The sequence below is a fragment of the Ochlerotatus camptorhynchus genome, unplaced genomic scaffold (genome assembly GCF_037179485.1).
Source record: "Ochlerotatus camptorhynchus isolate MF236.1 unplaced genomic scaffold, CSIRO-AGI_Acam_v1.1 ptg000370l, whole genome shotgun sequence".
NCBI lineage: Eukaryota > Metazoa > Arthropoda > Insecta > Diptera > Culicidae > Ochlerotatus > Ochlerotatus camptorhynchus.
In genome coordinates this window covers 6,290,106-6,304,615 of record NW_027040858.1, presented here as the reverse complement: position 1 = coordinate 6,304,615, position 14,510 = coordinate 6,290,106, and the positions used below count along the sequence as shown (strand labels likewise).

Genomic DNA, 14,510 nt, shown 5'->3' with positions numbered 1-14,510 from the left:
GGTGGCAGCTCCCACACCTGACCTATCGACCCATCAAATCATGAACCGGGAACTAACGGCGTTACTCCCCGTGATCAGAGATGTTATGCCTCAGAACATCCCTGTGGCACCGACTGAGGTGAGAGGTAATCACGCTTACCACTACACCACCGGCGCCGCTAAATAACCAGTTTTGATTCGGTTTGAGCCATTTTCATTTTGCTGACGTAATGTTATTTTAGCATTCAGGATACACGAATAAAGGCGAGGTAAACATCACATGACAACTTTTTTGCTACGAACTGGTACAACATAAATTTATAATAATAGAATAACGTGCCCACTTTTCTTTTCACTGATCTCTAGGTACAATCAAAGCAGCTTTGCACTGCACGCCTGATAATGTCAAAGGATTTGTAATGACCGATAAGAGTAAACAAAAATGCAGAAAATGACATGCATCAAGCGTAACTATTCAAATCGACGTATCTGCTTTTGTAAACAATCGCTTCAATCGACGATTTGTCTTAACTATTAACTCACCCACGCACACAAACACCATGATCAGGCAGGGCAATATTTCCCCTACTAGCTGGTTTGGTAGTTTCTGTGAGTGAGCTAGCAGTTGCCAAAAATCGTCGATTGAAGTGATTGTTTACAAAATCAGATACGTCGATATGAATAGTTACGCTTGCATTTATTGTTGCACTGATAAAAATTTAAAAAATGTCTCGAACATGACGATTCCGTTAAAAGAAGGGCATTATCGATTCTTATCTCTTGGGAATGTTCGTCGGGTTGTCAAGCACAATTTTTCGCACAAATTACTCATTTGTTAACATGTACCGTGCCGATTCAAATTTCGGACACTTAAACTCGAATTTCGGACACTTTTAAAAGTTGATTATCTCGGTCGAATATGATCCACATGTCTTGTAAATTTTAAATTTTTTTGACTAGTGCCCTCCACGATCATCTAACATTATTACTTTGTTTCTAACTGGATGTAATATTTAATTAAAAATGAAAGTGTCCGGAATTTGAATCGTCCGAAATTTGAATCGGAACGGTATTTTCTTGAAGCAACACTATGATAAGAGTTCCAGGTACCTATAGGTACGTTAACACAGTAGATTTGTTTTTAAACGAAAAACTGTGCTCCAATTTGGGTCACGAAAACGAAACGAGAAATAATTGCTGCTCATTTTAGACTTTCAATGAAAAAAGTCATTGGTGTGAATTTAAATTTCGTTATTCAACTACTCTATGCGTGTTTACTGTGTACTCTGATGCTACTCTATCAATTGCTTGAAGTAAAACCGAGTTTCATCAACTAAAAGTTATTAACAAAAGACCAATTTGTCACAAATGTGCGGCATATTTTTAGAATTTTAGAACCGCTAAAACACCAATGTAAAGGGTGATACGGTCAAAATTTGGTCAAGGGAAAACGCGTGTAAATCGGTGAAATCGTTTATTTAAAAAATCAAATTAAATTTCTTTTTCAAGTTCAATTAGTATAAAATTCAGGAAAAATATTCAGTTAGGCTTCCGCTTTTCCAAATCCGAATTGCCGGGCCTTACGCTTGACTCCTGCCAGATTTTGTACAGCCACCTTGTCCACCTTCTTCGCCGCAGAAAACCAGTTTGCCTTGAACTGCTGCTCGCCCTTAGCAGTTTTTTTGGTCTTCTTTAGGTTCCGCTTGACAATAGCCCAGTATTTCTCAATTGGGCGGAGCTCTGGCGTGTTGGGAGGGTTCTTGTCCTTGGGAACCACCTGCACGTTGTTGGCGGCGTACCACTCCATGGCCTTTTTACCGTAATGGCAAGATGCCAAATCCGGCCAAAACAGTACGGAACAACCGTGTTTCTTCAGGAAAGGCAGCAGACGTTTATTCAAACACTCTTTCACGTAAATTTCTTGGTTGACAGTCCCGGAAGCTATGAAAATGCTGCTTTTCAAGCCACAGGTACAGATGGCTTGCCAAACCAGATATTTCTTTGCGAACTTTGACAGTTTCATGTGCTTGAAAACATCTGCTACCTTTCCCCTTCCTTTTGCCGTATAAAACTCCTTTCCCGGAAGCTGCTTGTAGTCGGCTTTGACGTAGGTTTCGTCGTCCATTACCACGCAGTCAAACTTCGTCAGCATCGTCGTGTACAGCCTCCGGGATCGCGCTTTGGCCGTCGTATTTTGTTTATCATCGCGATTTGGAGTCACTACCTTCTTGTAAGTCGATAGTCCGGCTCGTTTTTTGGCTCGATGCACGGTTGTAGACGATACACCCAGCTTATTTGCGGCATCTCGGAGAGAGAGGTTAGGGTTTCGCTTGAAACTACCGGCAACTCTCTTTGTCGTCTCAGCGGCTTCCGGTTTTCGATTTCACCCCGATCCAGACTTCCTGGCTGTCGACAAACGTTCCCCAAACACTTTAATTACATTTGTAACGGTTTATTTGGCAACTTTTAGCGATTTTGCCAACTTTGCGTGCGAGTAGCTCGGATTTTCGCGATGCGCGAGCAAAATTTTGATACGCTGCTCTTCTTGCTTGGACGGCATTTTGACAACTGAAGAGTGAATTCCAAAATCAAAATAGGAGCAACATTCTACACACACACACCTTCAAAATGAGGGGTGTTCAGGTTTTTTAAATGCAAAATTGAAAGAAATACGTCAAGTTGATATTGACCAAATTTTGACCGTATCACCCTTTACCAAAGTGCCCTATTCCAAACGTCGCCTTTTGTAATGGGTTACTGCAGATTTCTGTCCAATATGAACGTGCGCATATGACTAAGTCGTACTTTTTGCTCTCCTTTTTTTTTGCAGTGACAATTCCGCTCGTCCGTACCCCCATCTGGAAGGGTGTCCAACTTGGTGAATGCCAGCCTACGCAGAGATGCTGGTATCCCAAAGTCCACCGATCTACAATCACTCACTCGTGGATTACATTTCGAGTCAAACCGGCGACGGGTCACGCTTCGGCTACGGTGGCGTACCTCCGACGACCCGTAGCTACTGTCGACCGGCGTCACTGAAGCTTACTCCACCGCCCTTGCGCCGCCAGCTGACGCCACCTTGCCCGATCAGCTCTAAGATGCCGGCGTCACCGAGACGATCGTGTCTGGTGGTACGACCGGAAGACCTGAGCCCGGAGGAGGAGCACACGATTGATCTGCACGGCTCCCTGGACCCCAGTCACGATAAGCATCGGAACAAGAAGAAGGTAGTCTTCGCCGATGATCAGGGCGGCCAGCTGACGCAGGTGCGCGTCATGGAGGAAGCGTCCTACATGCCTCCGAACTGGAGCTTGCAATTTCTGGCGCATGTCACGCAGGGTATGATCAGTCCCGTGCCCCAGGAGCAGTGGATGGTGGACTTTAGGCAACCGGCCAGTGCCTACCTGGAGTTCCGCCAGAAGGTAGAGGAGAAGAACGTTTCGCTGGAGAATGTGATCATCAAGGAAACGGAACACCTGATCGTCGGTACGGTCAAGGTGAAAAACATCAGCTACAACAAGGAAGTCATCGTCCGGTCGACCTGTGATGCCTGGAAAACCCACGAGGACACCTACTGCACGTATACTGTGGTAAGTATAGGGGACAACTCAGTCCCTCTCAGTACGCTTGTTTTCTAACGTTTTTCGATGAGCCAATAACAATCAAGATTATGGGACCGATTCAGTTGTCGAACCATTGATTGGAACGCTAAGCTAACTTTAATTTCGGCAAAAGTGGATTTACTCAAAAATGAGTTGAATTTTCCGGACTTTTCCTGAAAAAACCTTCTCAAATGTGTGGAAAATCGAGTTTTTACTCAGTCTCAGTCTCAATCGATGTTCCTCATATTTGAGAAGTTTTTCCTGGAAAAGCCCTAAAAATTCAACGCACTTTTGAGTAAAACATAACCCAAACATCTCTAAATATTTTAGCATGTATAAAGATTCCGGACAGTTTCATTAATTCCCGGAAAATTACAGGAAATTTTATATAAGTTCTGAGCAGTGCGGGGAACTCCTGAAAAATCAGGAAAGTTTCGAGCTTTTAGATTAATTTCGGTTGTGTTAGTGATGTTCCAAGCATTTTAGGGAATATCTGAGAATTCAAAAAAACTTTCAAAAACTTTAGGAAAGTTCCGAGAACTGCTGGAAAACTCAGAACTCTGAGGAAGATTGAAGATCTTAAAGAGTAGGTTCCGAGTACTGCTGTTCAGTGCTATGAACTTCAGGAAATTTTCGTGAACTTAGATGAAGATCAGTGATCTTCACGACAGTTCCTTTAACTTTAAGAAAATTCCAGGAACTGTAGACCTTCAATAATTATCAGAAAACTACAGGGAAGTTCAAAAATGGCTAGGAAAGATCAGAGAGCTTCGGGAAAGATCTGAGCACTTCATTGCACTTCCATGAACATGCGAAAAATTATGAAATCTTGAGGGAGGTTTCAAAAACTTCATGGAAAAGAACCAAGAACAAAGCCCGGAAAACTTCAAAGAAGTTAAGAGTCCCATGAACGTCAGAAAAACTGCGGAAACATAAATAAAGTTCCAAGAACATTTGAAAACTTTTGACACTTTACTTTAGTTTCATTAAGATCAGAAAAACTGCGAGAACCTGAAAACATCAGTACAACATAGAAGTTTTAAGATCTTAGCTTCAGGTTCAGTTCCAAAGGTAGCTTTAGGTCAGTTCCAAAGATTTTTGGAAAGTTTCAAAGTGAAAATTAAATACAGGAAAATTTCAGGAGCTTCAGGAGCTTTAGTTACAAAAACTTAAAGATCATCATCAGAAGAGTAGTGAGCACTCATCAAAAATTGCAGGAACTTTGATGAAGTTCTGAGGAATAAAAGGAAATACCGAGGATTTTGAAAAAGTTTCATGAACAGACTGTGGGATAGTAAGGAATTTCGGGCACTTCAGGAAAGCCTCGAGAACTTCAAGGCTATTCTATCAGCTCCAGTGAAACTACAGGATCTTTATTCTTGGAAGCTCAGTGATATCCAGAGAGCATCAGTAAAGTCAAGAAAACTTCAGGAAAGTTCAGAGAACTTGAGAAATTGTGGCAACTTTAAAGAAGTTCCAAGAACCTCAGGGAAGATAGGTCTGGGAAGCTCAAAGACGTTAGAGAGGGCTTCCCTTAGCTCAGTCGGTAAAGCCGCAGCTACAAAGCAAGACCTGGGGTAGCAGGGTTCGGTTCCCGGTTCGGTCTAGGAATTTTTCGGGTTGGGCATAGAGTATGATTGTACTTGCCACGCAATTATACTAATGCAAAAATGGTACATGGCTTTCTATGGCTCTCAATTAATAACTATGGAAGTGCATCTAGAACACTAAGTTGAGAGCACGCAATAAGTCAATAAGCTTGAAATGCGAAGAAGAAGAAGAAGAAGAAGAAGTCAGAGACGTCCAGACTTTTGGGCAAGTTCAAAGATCTGTGAATTCAGGACAGCGCCATCAACAATAGCAACATTTTGAGAATCTTTAAGAAGTTCCAGAATTTTAGGAAAGTTCGGAAAACTCCTAACATTTTTAGAACACTTTGGACGTGTCTTGGGTATTTCACAGAAGTTCAGAGATTTTCAAAAAAGTTTTCAGACAGTTCCATGTATTTTAGGGCAGTACCAATAACTTCAGGAAAATTGCAGGAACTTCAGGATGGCTTCGAGAATCTTAAGGTAGTTCAAGGAAATTACGAAAACTTTACATAAGTTCCAAGAAACTCAGTTCCAACCTCTTCGAAGCAGTTTCATTATTTTCAAGGATGTTCCATGTATCCAATGTAATTAATTGCAGGAACTTGCAAGGAGTTCCGAAGAATCATTTCCGAAGATAATTTCTGAAATATTCTGAAAATTTCTGTAAATAAGCGAAGTCTTCATATCAGAAAAAATGTTGGAATGCTAGAGAAGTTCCGAGAACTACTTGAAATTTTCAGGGATGTTCAGAGATTTTAAAGGAAGCTCCATGAGCTTCAATGAAGTATTTATTGAAACCGTTAGATACATTGTGGAAGCTTCAGGACAGTTTAATTATCTTCAGGAAAATTGCTGCAACATTTAAAAACGTCTGAGAAATTCAGGTCTAGAGATCATAATTGATGTTCAGAGATCTTTAGGGCAGTTTCAATCATTTTAGGGAAGCTCCGAATACTTCAGAAAAATCTAGACGTTCGGGGAAGTTTATAGACCTTGAATAATAAGTCATTTTGTTTCGGTTTTCATGGGATAGCTTCAGCTTAAGCTCGTTAAGATTTTTGAGCTGAACGAAAGACGGTACAACTGTTATTCGCTGAAGAAGGCCATCCAAGCCCATCCTACCGTTAAACTGAGAAGCCAATATTCGAAAAAATATGTATTTTTAAGTTTTATGGCGAGCTGACGGCAGGCAAGCTTACCTGTACGCTAGTTTCTATTAGAGAGAACTAAAGTGCGTGTACAGTCTGAAATTACAATTATGAGCGCTCCTTATGAACATATGAAAAATTGTGAGTAACCAGCTCCAAATTTACCATGCCAGTACTGGTATGGAGAACTGATACTCTGGGGCTTCCTCCGTTGAATAGTCTACCGCCGATCACCGAACTCAAATCATGAATCGGAGAAAGTCAATTTTTGATTATTGGCCACCTGAATTCTCATAGTGTGTGCTTCAGAAATTGAGCTCCCTGTGGTATCTGGGTGTGTTATAAACTCTGGATCCAAGTCATTATCTTGGAATCCTTCAAATTCCGGGAGGAAACACGAAAGAACCTCATTGATTTCACCAATACTAAGTAATCCAAGTAACTAGCGGCGCTGGTTGCCTCTCACCCCAAAGGGCCTGGGTTCAATTCCAGTCGGCGCCACCGGGATTTTCTGAGGCATAAAATCTCTGATCACGCCTTCCTTCGGAAGGAAAGTAAGACCATTGCACAGTGGTACATAATGCAGATTTAGGTGGAATGATATGTTTTGAGCCTGAAATTGAAACTTTAGACTAAAAGTCTCTTCTACAAAGTTGTTCCTTATAGTTAGGCCCTCATTCTTATGACAATGAATGCTAGGGTGGTTCCTATTATCATTAAAATCAAAAATCTAACTTATTTGTTTGAATAAACTAAGGTATACATTCTTCGGCAAAGTTATAGCTGAGCTAATTTCAAGCAACTTTGTTGAAAAGAACTTTTTTGTGTCTCTTCAATTGGCCGATTTAGAGCTATTTTCTTGAATTGAGTTAGGGTGGCCCTTAAAAGAACAGGTTTTTTGCTCTATTTTTCTTATTTCGAATTTCTCAGCAAAGGTGTCTTCAGATAACTGTTAGATCTTAAGAAGGCGCAAATTTTTGCTGCACAAAGCTTGTCAATATCTTTCGCCGATCAAGAGTTATTGACGTTTGTATACTAAAAATATACACTTTTCAAATGTTAATATCTCTGGTTGGGGCAAACGAAAAAAAAGTTTTTTTGCAGCATTTGAAAGGGCGTATGTTATTCTCAAATTGGAGGTATGTTATTTTTTAAACTCGTATAAAATCAATTTGAATTTATTCATATTTTTTACTATATTTGAGTATATCTTTTTTATTAGAAGAGATACAGGCAACAAATTCAGCTATAAAACATTTGTCTTAAAGAGTTTTAAAAGTCTCTTGAAGATAACATTCATGAGAATTTTCAAATAAAAAAGTTATTGCCAAAAAACTATTTTTTCCAGGAATACCCTAAGTCAACTCCGAAAAATTACTCTAAAATGAGAACGTTAAGAGATAGAAAAAAATTTTCTTCGACAAAGTTGCTTGCAAGTAACTTAACTACAACTTTGTTCAACAACACATGTTTATATTTTGTACAACAAAAAAGTTAGTTTTAAAAATTCCCTAATTTGAGGACCACCCTGACGTTTGCAAACACCAAAAGAAGGGAATTGTTAAGAACAAAAACTTCTTCGAAGACTCTAAATGTCCAAATATTGAAACAAATGTACTAGCACATTTTATATAAATTTGTCATTAGAGTGGCCCTATGAAATCCATCTTTGGCCAATAACTTTTTTATTTGAAATTTATCATGAAAGTCATCTCCTAGAGACTTTTAAAACTCTTTAAGACGAATGTTTTATAACTGGATTTGTTGCCTGTATCTCTTCTAATAAAAAAGATATACTCAAATATAGTAAAAAATATGAATAAATTCAAATTGATTTTATACGAGTTTAAAAAATAACATACCTCCAATTTTTTCATATTATTGAGAATAACATACGCCCTTTCAAATGCTGCAAAAAAACTTTTTTTTTGTTTGCCCCAACCAGAGATATTAACATTTGAAAAGTGTGTATTTTTAGTATACAAACGTCAATAACTCTTGATCGGCGAAAGATATTGACAAGCTTTGTGCAGCAAAAATTTGCGCCTTCTTAAGATCTAAAAGTTATCTCAAGACACCTTTGCTGAGAAATTCGAAATAAGAAAAATAGAGCAAAAACCTGTTTTTTTAAGAGCCACCCTAACTCAATTCAAGAAAATAGCTCTAAATCGGCCAATTGAAGAGACACAAAAAAGTTCTTTTCAACAAAGTTGCTTAAAATTAGCTCAGCTATAACTTTGCCGAAGAATATATAACTTAATTTATTCAAACAAAAAAGTTAGATTTTTGATTTTAATGATAATAGGAACCACCCTAGAACTCATTGTCATAAAAATGAGGGCCTAACTATAAGGAACAACTTTGTAGAAGAGACTTTTAGTCTAAAGTTTCAATTTCAGGCTCAAAACATATCATTCCACCTAAATCTGCATTCTGGACCACTGTGCATTGGTGTATAGTCAAAGATGAATACTAAGATGAAACTGTCGGAAGAAAAACTTTCTATTTTAGTGTCCTCTTTCACGGTCCCTTTCATCCATTGAATACCCCTCGTATTCAAGGTAATTTTGTGGTTTTGCTGCCCCCTCGGTAGAGATGAAATTTTGCGCTCATTTTTATCAAAACAAACACACCAAAATCAGAGGAGTCCCATTTTTTAATTACTCGATTAACAAATAATAGATTTTTTTTTTGTTCGCTGTGCTGCCATTTTTCCACCAATGAGAGTGCAGAACATGTTTGAAACGATCGGTGATGATCCTCTGGAGAAGTTAATGCTTATATCGGCATGATATAACCGATTGCAAATATTTTACTTTTCGGTTCGTTAATCGATTAATCGATAATTCGAATGAAAATCGGCCATCACTAGATGAATGTGAAACGTCATTTCAAATATATGGACCGTACATAAATAATGATACAATTTGAAAGGGACCGGGGCTCATCACAAATTACGTCCACACGGTAACTGAAATAAACATGAGTGTTCACCGGTTGGTATAGTGCCTATATTGCACTACAACATAAAGACTGTTTTTGATGAACAGCCCACTTCCAATTTAAACGTGTTTGGTGGTTTAGTGCGTTGGGTGTCTGCTATGTGAGCAGAAGATCGTGGGTTCAATTCCAAGCTCGCCCAGTTGAAAAATGTGTAATTGTTGATGCAAAATTTCAATTCTGTCACCGATTTTCGTAATTACTTGGAAAATCCGTTTTCAGTAAATGCGAAGAAAGCAGATAGTGAAAAGAATATTTTGCACAATCGCTTGGAGGGAAACGGATGCACCCCTTTCCCTCCAGTCCAAAATGAACTACTGGAATATTGAATTTTGCATGTCCCTTAAAAGAGCACTTAACGATTGAATTAAAACGTGTATTTTCTACCACACATAACAATATTCTCAAAGTATCGCTTAGTGACATTCTCATTTTTATCAATTTTGCCCGAACGCCCCAAAAGTATATTCCAATATTTCAATCTGAATCTGAAAAAAGTTCCAAACTGACGTATAGGTAGGGTATACGTCCCTAACCTCGGTCTAATATGCAGCCATCGATTACGTTTTTAATCATAACTCATCAATGAATTTACCTGCAAACGATATTCTACTGCTAAATGGTATGCTTAGATATGCTTATCATGTCGTTTGCTATCAGAAACCACGAAAAGTTGAAAAACTTACTTTTTTTAAGACAATAACTCACGAGGGAAATGTATGTAATATGGGTCTATTGTCCCCAAATTGGGTCTATTTATGGATGCAACTTCGTCCTATCTTGTTTGATCCTCAAAAAAACGCTCTTGGTAACGTTTTCTGATGTATTTTTTTTTATCACTATCACTGTTAACTTAATGCTCTTCATTCCTCAAAACATTTCTTAGAGAAAATTTTACGAAAACTACATTAAATCACTCAATTTAAAAATTAAAAATTAAAAATTTCGCTTATCGTCTTTTGACCGCAGAATATCTAAATCAGAACATTGTGATGTTCATTATACAGGTTTGGCAGAAAAAATCTCCCTTCCTGTTCGTTCCTTATCATCCAAATGCAAAACAACATTGTTGACGTTACTCTTATTGCTATATGCTGTCAAATGAATTTCATGGGCCATAGTTAGGAACATAGAAAAGAAATGTGTCCCTAAAGTTGGGTCCATGTTTTACTTGTGAAAACGTTGTTAAACAATTAAAATAAACATAAAATATTCAAACAGCAACTGTAAGTTTTACGTCTAGTGTGTATTATCAGGTAATTCCAATCAATAAATGCCATAATCAGGCCATTTGATGATCGTCAGTCAACCTTCCCATCTTAACCTTATAAGTCATGGCGGCTAAAAACTCCGAACATTGTGATATTCTCAACCAGTTTTATTACTTACGAGAGCTGAAAATGTATTGAAATGTTGTGATATAAATTGATTTGTGTGTGGTACACATTTATCAACCATCAGTGATCAATATTTTCCTTATTTTTTGTGTAATATTCCTTAATTAATTATTTATTTGCGTGATAGGCCGAATGAAAGGACTAGACCCACATTACATACCGTAACCCTACTATGGCCAATTTTATATTTTTTTTTTTTCATTTTCAAATTCAATCTAGCAAATTCCTAAAGTTTTAAGATGATTCCCTGTAGCGTCCTTTTTTGCATTACATTTCTCAATTTTACAAGTCATAATATTAAGGTTTTTGTAAATGGGTAGGTGTTATTAGTTATGACTATATGTTTCTTTTTAAGTGGATCACACCATAATAGGAACGTATATCCATAACTGGTACATCTACCCTACTTGTTGTTTGCTGTGACGAAGCAAGCAATTTCTAAAAAATGCACAGTTCTGTAAACCTCGTAAATCTAGAGATCCCAAGTCACAATTTTGGTTTTATGAGGGTTTTGAAGACCATGATTTATACTCGTAGCAACCTCGATAAAACATGCAATGTTACTTGGAATGTGTGCTCTTTAAGTTGCGAAGTGTGATAAGATAAAGGATTCCACAAGGAAACAGCTTAAGGTAATGCTAGAGAGAATCCCAAGATTATTACTTGATTCCTTGAGAATTATGCTTTAACGGAAAACGAACACATTGTACCTGTGCTGATCGAAAACTGCGGTCATTCGATGTCTATTTGTAGCAATGCTAATTCGTGTTAATTACTCACTGCCGTAAAAGCAAGCTGAACAAACAAATCGAGTATTGTATTAACCCAATTTGAAGGTTTCTTTCATTGTCGAACAACACACATCTATCTTCCATTGCGTGCCAGCAATGAATCTTGCTCCACGACCATGTGTCCTTCTTATTACATAACCTGTAAATTGTTAGAAACGCAATTGATCGATACTATTTATCTTTCTCTATTTCTTCCCTTCCACACAAAAAAATAAAATAAAAACAGGTTGGCAGCGGTTTGGCGTCCGCCTACATGGTATACGACACCTTCTCCTTCAAGCTAACTCTTCCTCCTAAGTCCAGACGGATTGAGTTCTGCGTTTGCTACAAATGTGAAGCCGGCGAGTTCTGGGATAATTATGATGTAAGTGCTCTCTCTCTCTCTCTTCGCATCTATTGCGTTGCCATAAATTTGTAAAATGTTATGGTTTTCACTCTCTCTCCCTCTCTCACAACACTTTCAGGGTCGCAACTATTCGCTCACGAACCGCGTCATGCCCCGTCAGGACTCCAGCATATTCTTCCCCTCGCATACCTATAGTAGTAGTAACAGTAATAATACTAGTAACAGCAACAACAGCACCTCTCCCAATAGTACAAACACCACCACCACAACCATCAATGAGCAATGTTCCAGTTTAAGTGCCTATAGTAGTTCTCAGTATGTGGACCCAACGGTCGATCTGGACACGTGGCGTCACATGCACCCGGAGGCCCATGATGGACCATATTGGTAATTTTTCTTGAAAAAAAAAAAACAAAAAAAAAAAACAATCACATTCGATCAAATGCTATACGCTAGCTACATATGAGATCCAGGGGAACAAGCGACGGACACCACAAGCGCGTCACCTTCAGTATAGAACCTATCAACGGAAGCATATCGAACATGTGTCTGATCGCTTGTACCAAAACAAAACAAACAATCAAAAAGCAAATCTTAATGCCAAATTTTACAAATTTTACAAAAAAAAACAGCACCTTTTTGGTTGGCATATTACGCGATACTGCATCAAAACAAAACAAATCAATGTAACAAGTGTTAAGTGTGTACAAAAACGGTACTTGCAAGAGGGATCCACCAAACAAACAAACAAACAAACAAAAATCGAGCAAAACCAATCTCAATATCTAGGCTTAGTAGGCAGATCAACCTTCCTCTTCTATGTCAAGACAAACTCATCATCACTGATCGCGAGAGGCAGTGTAGTCGCAGAATGACAGCACCGCCCCCCACTGACCAGAACAAGGTAACCTTCAAGCTCTTGGTAGCTATAGACACACAAACGCACTCTTTTCTACCATTTTTCACCTGTGTAATTTTCGTAGTATTTTTCTCTGTGTACGCATTCCCACTCCGGATTTGGTTTTATCAGCATAGTAGACAAAAAATGACACCCATTTGTGAGCGTTCAAAGTGGTGTACTAATACTGCCCTCCACTAACCACAAACAACTGTCCCTCCCGGCGATGATGGTCTTATTAGGTAGGGAAACTCGTTTGCAAACGACACACTTAACCTAAAAATTGGCCGAGTTTTACGATAACAGCGTGATGAAATTTTGCCAATTTTTTTACAGTTTTTTTGCGAGTATCCATTGTTTACATTCATGTGTTTATGTGCGATAGAAAGCTACTAACCCCTTACTAACAACGCTTGCTTATTGATTAATCGCTAAGAACAAAACAAAATGCTGGAAGATCACAACAGTGATCGGTGCAACATCCGCAGTAGAACCTAAGTAGCAGTATAGTAAGCCATGACGATGACAGTGTGATTTTATTGAATCAAAAGTGCTTCTCCTTCGGTGTAAAAAAAAAGGAAACCCATCATGATCAGGATGGTTGCTGTTGAGCAACAGCACCTTGCGCGACCTTGCCAGGTCATTCGCGGGCATCGTACCTACTTCCTTCCCATACTGAGATCATTGTTTATCGTATTTACACCCCATACTATACATACTACAAACGTTGCTCTAGTCTCGTGACCCATCTCGTGAATGCATACACATGCACGATGTTTACGAATCGGTCGCTATTAGCATTGGGCGTATATTCACGACCTGGGTAATTTACAATCACTGCGCTCAACCAACAAGTGTGCCTGCAGGCGGGCACACGCAGCAGTAATACGACGAACTGCTCTCTAACGGTTAACCGTTTTTCGGTGACTAATCGCGCTAGCAGGCTGATTGACAACCGGTTTCTACTTCCTCAAGTCATTCAACCAGAGAGCTGTTGCTCTACTCCTATATCTGACACTGGTTCTAATTTGCCCAACCTAAGATCACCGTCACGCCGCTGCACCGGCGTAGCAGTGATCAATTTCATCCAGAGATTGCATCACGGCTGCTCGCTCCCGCCGTAACAGATCAAACTTTGTAAAAAAAATAGGCATTTGGAAGCAGCTCCATATCGAAGCGGTCTGGAAAATTCGATCAAGTGCTCGTAACTCACGGTCGACGCCTGCCTTGATTGTATATAACTGATGGGTGCCCCGTTGCATAATGAGAAACAGGTTTCCGCCTGCGCTCTGTGCTTCAAACTCGATCGAAGTAAGTACGTTGCGTGGTGTGGGGACAATACCTGAGGATGAGGTGGCAGACATAATTTCCTGTTCTTGTTGTGCCTTCGTTTGCCTGATTGACTCTGCGCTATCGATGCTAGCCATGTCGCTATATGACACCGGCCGGTGAGCGATAGGACTCTTCCGTCACACAATAATTGACAATTATTGTCCAATATGTATTAGCTAGGGAAGTGCCAGGAAATTACTTTATCGCTGAGGTGTTATTAAGCATAAGTGGCACTTTTTTTTCGCAATCTAGATAAACATTTCAAAAGGTCCTATCTGCTTCGATCGATTCTCTGGCTATCAAAAACCATCGTTACGCATACACATTTTTGGCTACTTTTGCCACATAGTTTGATGCAAGAAGTTAAGCCGGAACAAACCCTATGGATACCTGCAAGACCTTAAGAGTAGACATGACAAACTTCA

General features: G+C 39.1%; 2 protein-coding genes across 3 annotated transcripts in view; both read left to right on the top strand.

The window, feature by feature from the left end:
* The window catches only part of Eato (Engulfment ABC Transporter in the ovary), a 218,506-nt gene that overhangs the window by 187,314 nt on the left and 16,682 nt on the right, over positions 1-14,510 (top strand). The gene's annotated exons all lie outside the window — the stretch shown is intronic.
* The window catches only part of Gbs-70E (Glycogen binding subunit 70E), a 78,781-nt gene that overhangs the window by 50,650 nt on the left and 13,621 nt on the right, over positions 1-14,510 (top strand). For both annotated transcript variants that reach the window (XM_065232637.1, XM_065232638.1), the window contains exons 2-4: positions 2,810-3,569; positions 11,736-11,873; positions 11,974-12,242. In XM_065232637.1, the coding sequence (XP_065088709.1) occupies positions 2,862-3,569; positions 11,736-11,873; positions 11,974-12,242 (1,115 nt within the window). In that variant the 5' untranslated portion in view covers positions 2,810-2,861. The remainder of the gene's footprint in view (positions 1-2,809; positions 3,570-11,735; positions 11,874-11,973; positions 12,243-14,510) is intronic.